Source organism: Trachypithecus francoisi, unplaced genomic scaffold (assembly GCF_009764315.1).
Source record: "Trachypithecus francoisi isolate TF-2019V2 unplaced genomic scaffold, Tfra_2.0 Lachesis_group5, whole genome shotgun sequence".
NCBI lineage: Eukaryota > Metazoa > Chordata > Mammalia > Primates > Cercopithecidae > Trachypithecus > Trachypithecus francoisi.
This window is the reverse complement of record NW_022681470.1, coordinates 62,860,736-62,874,065: the sequence shown is the minus strand read 5'-3', so window position 1 is coordinate 62,874,065 and position 13,330 is coordinate 62,860,736. Positions and strand designations below refer to the sequence as shown.

At 50.9% G+C, this 13,330-nt stretch overlaps 1 protein-coding gene across 1 annotated transcript in view; it reads left to right on the top strand.

The window, feature by feature from the left end:
* SLC26A9 (solute carrier family 26 member 9) overlaps positions 1-13,014 on the top strand; it is a 30,645-nt gene extending 17,631 nt beyond the window's left edge. The window contains exons 13-21 of the mRNA XM_033196892.1: positions 1,281-1,387; positions 2,166-2,235; positions 2,352-2,444; positions 2,584-2,697; positions 3,939-4,220; positions 5,549-5,603; positions 7,085-7,230; positions 8,721-8,792; positions 10,652-13,014. Of these exons, the coding sequence (XP_033052783.1) occupies positions 1,281-1,387; positions 2,166-2,235; positions 2,352-2,444; positions 2,584-2,697; positions 3,939-4,220; positions 5,549-5,603; positions 7,085-7,230; positions 8,721-8,792; positions 10,652-10,699 (987 nt within the window). The 3' untranslated portion in view covers positions 10,700-13,014. The remainder of the gene's footprint in view (positions 1-1,280; positions 1,388-2,165; positions 2,236-2,351; positions 2,445-2,583; positions 2,698-3,938; positions 4,221-5,548; positions 5,604-7,084; positions 7,231-8,720; positions 8,793-10,651) is intronic.
* Positions 13,015-13,330: the final 316 nt, after the last annotated feature.

Below are 13,330 nucleotides of genomic sequence, written 5' to 3'. Positions count from 1 at the left end.
TGATGAAACCAAGGCTCAGAATGGTTAAGTAAATCATCATAGGTAGGAAGTGGTAGAGTCTGGATTAAAACTCCAAGTCTTGGACTCCAGACCTCCAGGCTGTCCTGTCTCATAGGGAAGGGAGGCTCACCCATCTAAGGCAGGGAAGAAAATCCTTAAAGCCAGAGAAGTGAGTGGCTCATCTGTGGTCACCCAGAGAGAGAGAGTGATGAGGACAGGGAGAAAAATTATACCTCAGTTCCCAGCCCAAGGATCTGCTTTGACCATAGCCCAACAAGCCCTGCTACGGCAGTATTTCCTTAGGTTCATATGGCGGCTTGTGTTTTCAGTTGATCTTCACAGCAATTCTCTACAGCAATCTGGGAAGATTTATTTCCTTTAGAGGAATTTGTGGGTCTTAAAATCTATAGGGGGCAACTATCAAAACTTCACCCAATGTTGCCCCCCACCCACAAACAACGAGGCCCCCAGTCGATCAGAAAGCACTACTGAGCTCCTGCCAGGGCCCACGCAGCTTGCTATTAGACAGAGAGAGGGAACTCACATTTATTGATCACCCACTGAGCATCCATCACTAGGCTAGGACCATCACTTTCCCTAACTTTTGAACCCTTTCATAAGGTAGGCGTTATTATTCTCCTTTTGTTTCACATAGCCATTAAAGAACAAAACTTTGGGCTGGGTGCAGTGACTTACACCTGGAATCTAGCACTTTAGGAGGCTGAGGCAGGAGAATTGCTTGAGGTAAGGAGTTCAAGGTCAGCTTGGGCAGCATAGCAAGAGCCATCTCTAGAAAAATAACAAGTTAGCTGGGTATGGTGGCACGTGCCTATAGTCCTAACTACTCAGGAAGGTAAGGCGGGAGCACGACTTGGGTTCACGAGTTTGAGGCTGCAGTGAGCTGATCTTGCCACTGCACTACAGCCTGAGCAACAGAGAAAGACCCTCTGACTCCAAAAACAAACACACACACACATTTTGAACCCAAGTAGATCTGGGTTCAACCCAGATGTATGCTCTCATAGATGCTGCCTCCCTGTGTGCTGGGGCTTCTGTTAAAAACACAGACAAGATCAGGCAACCACAGTCAATCTAAGGGAAATAGGAAAGTGTAACTGAAGCACAAATACATAAAATATTGCAAAAATGCAATTTAAAAAAAAAGAGAAGAGACGCTCTGAGGTTTTGCTAGCAGAGAATGGCCTTGGCTAATCCAGGAAGACTTCCTGAAAGAGGTCGTGTTTTCCCCAGGTCTGCTTTTGACATCTCTCTTTTTACAGTGCATCTGGGTAGTGAGCTTCCTCTCCTCCTTCTTCCTCAGCCTGCCCTATGGTGTGGCAGTGGGTGTCGCCTTCTCCGTCCTGGTCGTAGTCTTCCAGACTCAGTTGTAAGTAAGAGCTTCCGCCCTCCCAGTCCCATAGTCGGGTCCCTGGGCCAGCCCTCGGAAGGCTACCGTGCCACAGCCTGGCTTAGTCCGCTGCAACTTCCACCTCTGGGCCTGGCATGGGAGTTGCTGCCAGGCCCAAGGAGAGCCCAACCCAGCCAGGACTGTGGGCACAGGCTGGGCTGTTTGACTTCCCATATCCTGAAAAACCCAGAGGAAGCCAGCATAGTCTTGCTGGGGATGGCTGGGGAGAAGGCGGTGGCAGAGAAAGGAGGGCAAGAGCAGGTGGTGAGATTCAACATCCTTCCAAAGACACTGCCAGAACCCCAAACCAAATGGGACCCCACCCCAGGAGAGTGCCAGGGTAGAAGACAGAAGCTGTGTTCTACACACTGGGAGTATCACAGAGAAAGGGTCCTGGCCAAGGCAGGGAGGATGCTGAATGTTGGGGGAATCTATCTTCTCTTCTTGAGAACTCAGAACAAGGAAGTGATGACTTCAGGGCGACTGAAGCTTGTCACCTTGTGTGCTCCCACCACTTCTCTCCCCTGCCCTCTGGTCTGGAAGCTATGTCAAGGGCCTGCGTGTCATCCTCCTAGTTATAGGAGGCCACAGGCCACCAGACATGTGTCTCCAGTGCAGAAAGACAGACACAGCAAGTCCGGGGGTGAGGACAGGACCCCATCCTACCTTGGCTCTGCCCCCGCTCCAGCAGGAGCACCCTTCCAGGCCCATGGGCCATGAGCATTCTCTTATGTTTTTCTCTTCCTTCTTCATCCAGTCGAAATGGCTATGCACTGGCCCAGGTCATGGACACAGACATTTATGTGAATCCCAAGACCTACAACAGGGTAGGTAATTCAAGCTTATGACCTCTTTCTTTTGCTCTGCACCACCCCCAGAAGAGGTTGTTTTTTAAAGCCAATAAAGACATTTCTGCAACTTGAGCTCAGTCTCCCTGTCACAGGCCCAGGATATCCAGGGGATTAAAATCATCACTTACTGCTCTCCTCTCTACTTTGCCAACTCAGAGATCTTCAGGCAAAAAGTCATTGCCAAGGTAAGGCTCAGTGCCTGGGGAACAGAGCCTCTGGACAGAGAGTGGCCAGAAGATAGAAGCAGAAGGGCGGTGGGAGCTGAAAACAGGTCACTCCCATAGAGGATGGAGGTCAAGATTGCTATTGGCTCTCTCCCTACAGACAGGCATGGACCCCCAGAAAGTATTGCTAGCCAAGCAAAAATACCTCAAGAAGCAGGAGAAGCGGAGAATGAGGCCCACGCAACAGAGGAGGTCTCTATTCATGAAAACCAAGGTGAACAGAGGCCAGAAGCAGCCCCCGTGCCCTGCTCCCCTGCCCATTCTGATATTGCCTCCTGTTATTCATGGTACCCCGGGGACCACACTTTGCACCCTGACAGACAAAGACAGAAAGTCTCTGGGAACACTGCCTGGTGGCTGCTGGGCATTTTTCTTCTTCTTTTCTTTCCTTTTTTTTTTTTTAGAGACGGAGTTTTGCTCCTGTCACACAGGCTTGAGTGCAATGGCGTGATCTTGGCTCACTGCAACCTCCACCTCTGGGTTTCAAGCAATTCTCCTGCCTTAGCCTCCCAAGTAGCTGGGATTACAGGTGCCACCACGCCCGGCTAATTTTTGTATTTTTGGTAGAGACGGGGTTTCACCATGTTGGCCAGGCTGGTGTCAAACTCCTGACCTCAGGTGATTCACCTATCTCAGTCTACCAAAGTGCTGGGATTACAGACCTAAGCCACTGCACCCAGCCTGGGCATTTTTCTTCTTGGATGAGGTGCCACCATCTCCCAGGGAAGCCACTGAACCCCACGGCCCTTCTCCATTTTCTGGCTCAGATAGGATATGGCCCATGGACTTTTGAACAACCCAGAGGGGAAGCAGCAGTGAATTTCCTGGGGAATCTAAGCAGCCCAGGGCTAGCAAGGCCTGGGGGGTGGGGGGCATGGGAGTAATCCTTGTAATCCCAGCACTTTGGGAGGCCGAGGTGGGAGAATCACTTGAGGTCAGGAGTTTGAGACCAACCTGCCCAACATGGCAAAACCCTGTCTCTACTAAAAATACACAAAAATTAGCCAGGCGTGGTGGTGGGCACCTGTAATCCCAGTTATTCGGGAGGCTGAGGCACGAGAATCACTTGAACCCGGGAGGCAGAGGTTGCAGTGAGCTGAGATAGTGCCACTGCACTCCAGCCTGGGCAACAGAGGGAGACTCTGTCTTAAGAAATAAAGGAGCTCAGTGTCCTCGGAGGGGCTTTCTCCCGGACAGAGTGGGCTGAGGCTTCAGTGCCTCTCTTGCTTGGGTCCTCTCACTTTGTCTGGGTTGTAGGAGACCAAGTTTGCAGGCCCTGCCTAAGAAGGGACTTTGGGAGAGGCCTCTCTGGTGGAGCTTTCAGGGTCTGTGTTCACCATCACCGAGGAGAGTTATTCCCCTCCACCTACACCCTCCATGCCCCTGCTTCAGCCATAGCAAGGTCTGGCTCAGTCTGGCGATCCCTGACTGTGCCCACCATCTCCACCCCTCCAGACTGTCTCCCTGCAGGAGCTGCAGCAGGACTTTGAGAACGCGTCCCCCACTGACCCCAACAACAACCAGACGCAGGCTAACGGCACCAGTGTGTCCTACATCACCTTCAGCCCCGACAGCTCCTCAGCTGCCCAGAGTGAGCCACCGGCTTCTCCTGAGGCCCCAGGCGAGCCCAGTGACACTCTGGCCAGCGTCCCGCCCTTTGTCACCTTCCACACCCTCATCCTGGACATGAGTGGAGTCAGCTTTGTGGACTTGATGGGCATCAAGGCCCTGGCCAAGGTGAGCTCTCGGGGGCAGCAAGCACTACCTGCTCCGTGCCCATCTGCTCTGTTTTCCACATTCCCTTTCCTGGGAGCCCTCATTTTAGGAAGCCAAGGGAGGAAGCTCACCATGGAGGCTGAAGGCTTCTAGGAATCCCTCCTTTCCCCAGATGCTACCAGGATGGGACATTCTCCACAAAGCAGGCCCAGACGGCCCGGGACAATGAGTGGCTAGAGAGGTCTACCAGAGCTTCAGGCCCCCATGCTCCCAACACCCCCAGCAGTGACCATCCCAAGTCCCTCTCAGCCACCAAGAACCCACCCAGGGTCTTTGAATAGGGTCCGGTTTGGCGCCTGGTTCATGACCTGCTGCCCTTGTCCCTCACTCGCTGGCCAGCCTAGGAGACAGAAAGAAATAACACCAGTGCTCCACACCATCAGGCCAAACAGACAGCCCACGGGACACCTTGAATGAATGTATCTATCTGATAACTTTCCAGCAGCCACCACCAATGGTGGGAGTCAGCAAACCTCAGAGCTGACTCAGATAGAGGCAAGCCAGGGGAACGATGGGCACAAAGAGTGTTCAGACTGACGCCACCATCAACCAGGCTCAGGGCAGGCCCCATACCCAGCCTTGGGCCTCAGCTGGCTTCCTTAGCCGGGATCTGGAGTCCAGGCCAGCCTTGGCTGAAGCTCTAGATTTCCTGAGCCTCCGTCCTCCCCTCCACCTTCTGTCTGAAGCCACAAAGGAATCTGGGAATCTAAGCTACTGAAAGAAAAGATCAGCCAGGCGCAGTGGCTCACACCTGTAATCCCAGCACTTTGGGAGGTCAAGGGGGGTAGTCAAGGTCAGGAGTTCGAGAGCAGCCTGGCCAACATGGTGAAACCCGTCTCTACTAAAAATACAAAAATTATCCAGGTGTGGTGGCAGGTGCCTGTAGTCCCAGCTACTCGGGAGGCTGAGGCAGAGAATTGCTTGAAGCCAGGAAGTGGAGTTTGCAGTGAGCCAAGATCACACCACTGCACTCCAGCCTGGGTGACAGAGAGAAACTCTATCTCAAAAGAGAAGAAAAGAAAAGATCTAGCCCCACAAGAAGGGGCCATGGTGACTTTAAGTGCCTGCCACATTAGCAAAACTCCATTTCCGCCCCCTTTCCCAGAGAAGCAGTCAGCCAGCACTCCAGGGAGAAGTGGTGTGCTTTGCTGCTATTTTCGTCTTTGGCTGCTGGGCTCTCGGGGTTGCTTATTTGTTTGGCTTCCCCTCTGAAGTACGTTTCGTGAATCACTTTTGAGACCCACTCAGAACATTCCTTTCCTTTTGCCTCCCTACCCCAACACTTCTAGCTGAGCTCCACCTATGGGAAGATTGGCGTGAAGGTCTTCTTGGTGAACATCCACGGTAAGACAAAGAGAACATTTAGGGACTGAAAGGCTGGCAAGGAGTGTGGGGTAGGAACAGTTGGTGGGGTCTGAATAGTGAGGAGCTCGGAAATGAGAGCACCCAGATATCCCCCCCAAGCTGCTGCATGCTCATAAGAGCTCAGGTACAAGTCCAAAGAGACTGGTGAAAGGCCGGGTGCGGTGGCTCAAGCCTGTAATCCCAGCACTTTGGGAGGCCGAGACGGGTGGATCACGAGGTCAGGAGATCGAGACCATCCTAGCTAACACAGTGAAACCCCGTCTCTACTAAAAACTACAAAAAACTAGCCGGGCAAGGTGGCAGGCGCTTGTAGTCCCAGCTACTCGGGAGGCTGAGGCAGGAGAATGGCATAAACCCGGGAGGCGGAGCTTGCAATGAGCTGAGATCCAGCCACTGCACTACAGCCTGGGCGACAGAGCGAGACTCCATCTCAAAAAAAAAAGAGAGACTGGTCAGATTGCATAAACATCCTAGGGGCCCTAGTGACAGAGTGAGGGTAAGGGGGTCATGGAGTTACAAAAGGACAGCTAGGATTCTAATCTACCCCATAACTAATTTGCCATGTATCCTTGGCCGAGTCACTTTCTCTACCAAGGGATCTATCTCTACCTATGTAAAATGAGAGGGCTGACTAGATGGATTTGAGGATCCTCTCCCAATCAGAAACTCTGTGAATCTATATAGGCATAGAGCACACAACACCCTGATTCCCCAGGGAATGTATAAATATGCAGTTTTATAGGCACACAGCCTCCAAAGGGTGCGTATACACAGCCTCAAGGATGTGGCCACAGAGCAGCAGACATTTACATTAGCATGTATGCAAAGTGCAGAGATGTGGGAGCAAGTGCACACAGACACACAGGAGAATGTGAAGGGGCACATACATACACCCCTAGCTCCCTGCACTGGGTCAGATCCCCTCCAGCAGGGCTGCAGGTCCCAAGCTCCACATGGCCATGCTCAGGGAGAGTATCTGCAGTGGCAATGACCTGCTATGATATGCTCTGGAGTAAGAAGCAGTGGATTCTTCCCAACCTCACTGGACACCCCCTCAAGAAACCATCTCTAGGATTAAGAGTAATGGTTCTGCCACACATTGGAAGTTGCTGGAAAGGTCTGGGAAAACAAGAGGAAGGATGGGTCCTTGGGGGATAGAACTGGCAGTGGCCTCCTCAAGGATGGCTTAGGCTTTTCCACTCGAATCACCACAAAGTACTGACTCCCTAAATCAAACTGCTTCCTTCTGCCCTGGGTTGAACGTTCAGCATCCTCAAGTTCATGTCGCCCTCTGCTGTCCAGAGCTGATATTGCACTGCCAGTGCCATGGCCCTCACATACAGCAAGAGCTCGGACCTCAGGCCTCTCCCATCCCTGCTCTGGTCTCACCATCTTCCCCACCCCCAGTTCCAATCCACAATGGCTGTTATCTTTCTGAAGGTGATCTTTTCTCCTTCTAGCCCAGGTGTACAATGACATTAGCCATGGAGGCGTCTTTGAGGATGGGAGTCTAGAATGCAAGCACGTCTTTCCCAGCATACATGATGCAGTCCTCTTTGCCCAGGCAAATGCCAGAGATGTGACTCCAGGACACAGCTTCCAAAGGGTAAGGTCCTTGCATCTGGGGAATCCTAGGCTCCAAGGCACTGAAATAGCAGGACCAAGAGGTATTAGAAAGAACACAGGAGAGGGTTTAAGTTCCAATATCAAGTCTGCCATTTCAGTTTTCTGAATCTCAGTTTCCTTATCTATAGAAGGAGCACCATCAACTAACATTACCTACCTCTCTGCATTTTTCTTTTGTTTTGTTTTAGGGTTAAATGATAATTACATCTTTTGTGTCACTTGAAAGCGCTTTGTGTATTGTAAAAATTCTTTATCAATATACATTTTCTGGTTGCACAAACACCCAAAGCATAGAAGAGCAGGCCCACTCTGCTGCCGTCATTCCCTGCCTCCTCCACATCTCTTTCCAAAGGGGGCTTTGGGGAAGGAAGGGGAGGGGAGTAAGCCTACCCATTTTAACTTACTGGAGCTTAGAGATTTCAGGCTGATGAGGGATGAAGAGATTGGGTCTGAGTTTTATCTCAGCTTTTCGACATTTAATTTACTAGCTCAGTAAGTGACATACAAATGGGATACAAATAACAGCATCTAAAACTCCAGAAGGCTGAGGAGTCAGAAAAAGCCCACGCCCTTGGGGTCCCTGCCTAGGTATCCCCAGTCATCTCTCAGCCTTCAGGGTGCCCTCCCAGCTCAGCTCCTGCCCTTGGCCTCCCAAGACTCTGTTTGTGCCCTAGCCCTGGATAAAAACCTCCCCCGCCCTCTATGGGTCATAAGAAAGGCTTTTCTGGCCCTAGAGCAACGATTTGCTCTTTGCCTTAAGAGACTGATGAAGGTGAAACCATCTGTTCTAAGTGCTGAAAGACTGCCCAGGAACACACCGGGCGCTGGCTCCTGCCCTCCATGCCTAGAGGGAAACCCCGGGGAAACAACGGGCTTTCCTGCTTTGTGAACTTGTCCGCAGAGCAAAGAGGGAGATTTGGGAGGAATCTGCAGTATTTGCTAGTGCCCTAATCGTGTTCAGCTACTCTCGTTGATATGTATACTTTATTAGTTACAGACATAAATAATTTATATTTTATATAATATTACTTACATATTATAGACTACATTCACAGATACAAATCATACACATAAACACACACCTTTTCAACAGCATGGTGACGGACAAAGCAAGCAAAGTGAGGCTGGTTATCAGACTTTAACAGATTAGAAAACAGATTCCCAAGAGGACAGGAATTCCCCAAGGTCAGGCAGCTAGCCAGTAGCTTTTCTAAGCTGGGTAAAACTTTCCCTGCCTCTAACGGCCCACAGGGGAGGGAAGACCGTGATACACACCTGTCTGGTATAAAGGGGAAGACCACAGCTGTGATGTTTTTGTGAGGCAGGTGAGGGAAAGGGCAAGAGGATGAGTCATGTGTCAGGAAGCAGCATCCAGCCAGAGCCAGCCACCTGTCCCTTTTCCTGCCACCATGCACCAACTTTGCTGTTCAGTCACTGAAGCTCATTCTGCACCGACTTCCTCCCTTCCAGGCTCCAGGGGACCCTGAACTCTCCTTGTACGACTCAGAGGAGGACATCCCCAGCTACTGGGACTTAGAGCAGGTGAGCTGAGGAACGGGGCTGTGAGGGTGGGAGCAGGGTGAGGAGGGAAAGGATGGGGTCGCTGTCAAATACAAGGTGTTCACTCGGCTGTCTCACCTCCAGCCCAGAGCAGTCACATTCAAGGCCACAAAGATTTGTGGTCATCTTTGTTTCTTTTCTTTTTTTTTTTTTTTTTGAGACAAAGTCTCACCCAGACTGGAGTACAGTGGCATGATCTCGATTCACTGCAACCTCTGCCTCCCGGGTTCTAGCAGTTCTCCTGCCTCAGCCTCCTGAGTAGCTGGGACTTCAGGCCTGTGCCCAGCTAATTTTCGTATTTTTAGTAAAGACAGGATTTCACCATGTTGGCCGGGCTGGTCTCGAACTTCCGATCTCAAGCGATCTGCCTGTCTCGGTCTCCTAAGTGCCTGGATTACAGGCATAAGCCACTACGCCTGGCCTTTGCTTTCATTCTTCTCAATCCCTGAAAGGCATCGTGGGGAGAGGGTGAGTCACTGGACCAAGTCCTAGAGAACTAGTATCCATTCTTACTCTCCAACACATCATTCATGTGACCTTGGGCAAGCCGCATACAGCCTGGGCCCTAGTTTTTATCATCTGTGAAGTTAGGAAAACATAGGTAATACCTGTCCCATCCGCCACACCAGATTGGCGGGGCAGTCACTTGTTCTTTCACTAATTCAGCAGGTATTTATGGTGTACCTACTGTTTGCCTGATGCAGTTCAGGATGGACAAACAGCAGTGAGCAAAACAAAGGCCTCTGCCTTTTAGAAACTTACGTTCTAGTAGAATAAATGAATTCTGGGTCTAAAAATAAATTATTATTGCATGTGGACAGGCCTTAAGAACTAAAAGGCATATGGCTGGGTGCAATGGTTTACACCTGTAATCCTAGCACTTTGGGAGGCTGAGGCGGGTGGATCACCTGAGGTCAGGAGTTTGAGACCAGCCTGGCCAACATGGCAAAACCCCGTCTCTACTAAAAACACAAAAATTAGCCAGGTGTGATGGTGCATGCCTGTAGTCCCAGCTACTCGGAAGTCTGAGGCATGAGAATCACTTGAACCTGGGAAGCAGAGGTTGCAGTGAGCTGAGATCGTGCCACTGTGCTCCAGCCTGGGTGACAGAGCGAGACTGTCTCAAAGACCAACAAACAAAACAAAACCTAAAAGATATGTGGATATGAGGGATCACCATCCCCACAGGGTCCCTGGATTAACACCACCCCACCAACACCCTGAATTAAAAGAAACCAGATAACTAGGTTTGGAGAAATCTGGCTTTGGGTCTATGAAAAATAGTGTCTCTCTTTGTGCCTCTTCCCATTCTTTTTGACGTTGAGCACTGTGGTGCTCTGAATCCATCTCTCACAGTGCTGATGGCAGGTGGGACAGATTAGAAAATAGAGCTTGAGCCACAAAGATTTGGCAGACTGATTTCTGTGCCCTCTTGGAATCTCCAGCACATTCCGAAAAGCCTGGATAGGACCAAAATAGCTTATCAAAGTGAGAAAGGACTTTAGAGCTTGTCTACTGCCAACCCTTGTTTTACCCAATGAGGAAAGTGAAGCTAAAAGGGGGCGAGGGACACGTGGAAGGTCACACAGCACACGGGAGGCAATTCACATGTAGACTGCCGCACCTGCTCCTGCCACGCTGGACTGGTTCACCTCCTAGGATGACCCTGCCTCTCCCCTGTTCACACACACTCTCTCTCGCGCACACACACACACACAGGCACACACGGTGCCTCGTTCTGGCAAGGGGTTCCTAGGGTCACCTCTTGGTTGCAGCCACTGTGACCCCAACTGGTCTAACCTCTCTCTTCCCCTCCCACTTCCTTCCTGTGGTTCCTGCAGGAGATGTTCGGGAGCATGTTTCACACAGAGACCCTGACCGCCCTGTGAGGGCCCGACCAGTCTTCATGCTGCCTACAGAGTGCCTGGCACTTGGAACTTCCACTAAAGATGAGCCTGGGGTCACAGGGAGTGTCGGGCAGAGGAAAGTGCATCCCCCAGAGCTTGGCTTCCTCTCTCCTCTCCCCCTGTCTCCTCCCCTCCTTCCTTCCCTGCATCTCCAGAGAGAGCCTCTCAGCAGCAGGGGGGTGCTACCCTTACAGGAGTGAGAGTCTGGTGAGCCCACTCTTCACCCGTCAGGCCTTGGCCGCAATGGACAAGCCTCCTGCTCACTCCACCCCACCCACCACTGCCCTGTCCTTGGCAGCTGAAGGACACCTTGACTTGCAGCTTTTACGAGTGAGCCAAAAACAGAAGGACAAGTACAACTGTGCTGGCCTGCTGTACAAGCTTCAAAAAGTATCCCAGAGCCCACACGGCTCAGTGTCAGATGGTGTCAGGCTGTCACAGGACATAAGGATAAACTTGGTCAGGACTCTGGCTTGCCTTCCCCAGCTGCCTCAACTCTGTCTCTGGCAGCTCTGCACCCTAGGACCATGTGCTCTCCACACCTAGGAGTCCAGGCCTTGGTAACTATATGCTCCCCTCCATCATCGCCAAGACTGCCCAGACCACCACTGCTGTCAGCAAGCACATCAGACTCTAGCCTGGACAGTGACCAGGGCCATCGAGACCACCAGAGCTACCTCCCCAGGGGCAGCCCACTAAGGTTCTGCCTCAGCCTCCCGAAACATTGGTGCCCCTGCCCTCAGAGGCTGCTCCCTCCCCCTGGAGGCTGGCTAGAAACCCCAAAGAGGGGGATGGGTAGCTGGCAGAATCCTCTGGCTTCCTAGTAATAGATACCAGTTATTCTGCACAAAAGCTTTTGAGAATCCCTCTTTGCACCCAGAGACTCAGAGGGAAAGAGGGTGCTAGTACCAACACAGGGAAAACTGATGGGACCTGGGCCTGGACAGTCCCCCTTGACCTCAGGGCCGGTCAGGGAAATGCCTCCCTTTGGTAAATCTGTGTTATCCTTCTTTACCTGGCAATCAGCCAATCATGTTAACTCTTCCTTATCAGCTCGTGGCCCCGAGACACGATGGGGTCCTTCTGCAGGCAAAGCAGGAAGTCCTCCAGGGACCCACTGCATCCCCTAACTGCATGCAGATATGGAAAGGGCTGATCCAGATTGGGTCTTCCTCCACAGGAAGATTCCTTAACACCCTTAGGACCTGAGGCCATCTTCTCCTATGAAGATGAAAATAGGGGTTAAGTTCTCCATATGTACAAGGAGGTATTGAGAGGAACCCCACTGTTGACTTGAAAATAAATAGGTTCCATGTGTAAGTGTTTTGTAAAATTTCAATGGAAATGCACAGAAAATCTTCTGGCCTCTCATCACTGCTTTTCTCAAGCTTCTTCAACTTAACAACCCCTTCCCTAACAGGTTGGGCTGGCCCAGCCTAGGAAAACATCCCAATTTCTAACTTCAGCCAGACCTTCATTGTGTGTCTGTGTGTTGAGTGAGCTGATCAGCTAACAAGTCTTCTTAGAGTTAAAGGAGGGGGTGCTGGCCAAGAGCCAACACATTCTTGGCCCAGGAGCACTGCTTTTCTGTGAATTCATTATGCCATCTGACTGCCAATGGAACTCAAAACTTGGAAGGCGAAAGACAATGTTATCTGGGATTCACCGTGCCCAGCACCCGAAGTGCCAAATTCCAGGAGGACAAGAGCCTTAGCCAATGACAACTCACTCTCCCCTACTCCACCTCCTTCCAAGTCTAGCTCAGGCCCAGGAGGTGGGAGAAGGTCACAGAGCCTCAGAACATTCCAAGTCAGAGTCCCCTTTGAACCAAGTATCTAGATCCCCTGAGGACTTGAGGAAGTGATCCTTAACCCCCAAGTAATCATTAACCCCCAGACCAGCCTCACAACTGAAGGGGATTGTTGATCCAGTGGCCTGGAGCTGGGGCTCAGGGAGAGGTCTGCAACATGTCTGAGGGTTGCAGAGCCTGCTGTGGAGGTAAGATTGGAAACACATGGAGCAGAGGGAAGACATTGAAGAAAACATCTCTGCTGGAATATTTGGAAAAGAACACTCTTCTGGACCTGGTTGAAGCAGGAAAGATGGAGGCAAAGTAGTGAAATAATCCAGAATTTCAATACTTTTGAATGTTCTTAGTGATACTGACCTGTGATAGTATAATTCCCAGGGAGGACTGGGAACCTTATCTCTTGAGATATTTGCATAATTTATTTAATTTAAGCTTCATTCTCCTTTTGTTTGTTTTGGTAATAAACTGGATTTGAAATGTGAACAAATGCACATGTTTGGGTGGTTTTATAGAAAAGCAAAACAAGTCACTTCCACGGAGACCTGGCCTTGCTTTGCATTATCCTGGGGGGAAGAAATGAGGACTCAGATTTCTCCATGGGTCTCCCAGCTCCTCTCCAAGTTCTGATTTTTCACTCCTGGGAATGCATAAACTTCCACGATCCACCTAAATAACAGAAACTGGGGAAAGAAGATTGGGCTGAGGGGTCCACACACCCAGTACTAGTACCCAGAGTCAACTCTGGATTTTTGAGGCTATAGGGGATGTCAAAGCCCCATCATCCCTCTGCATGCCTTTCACTC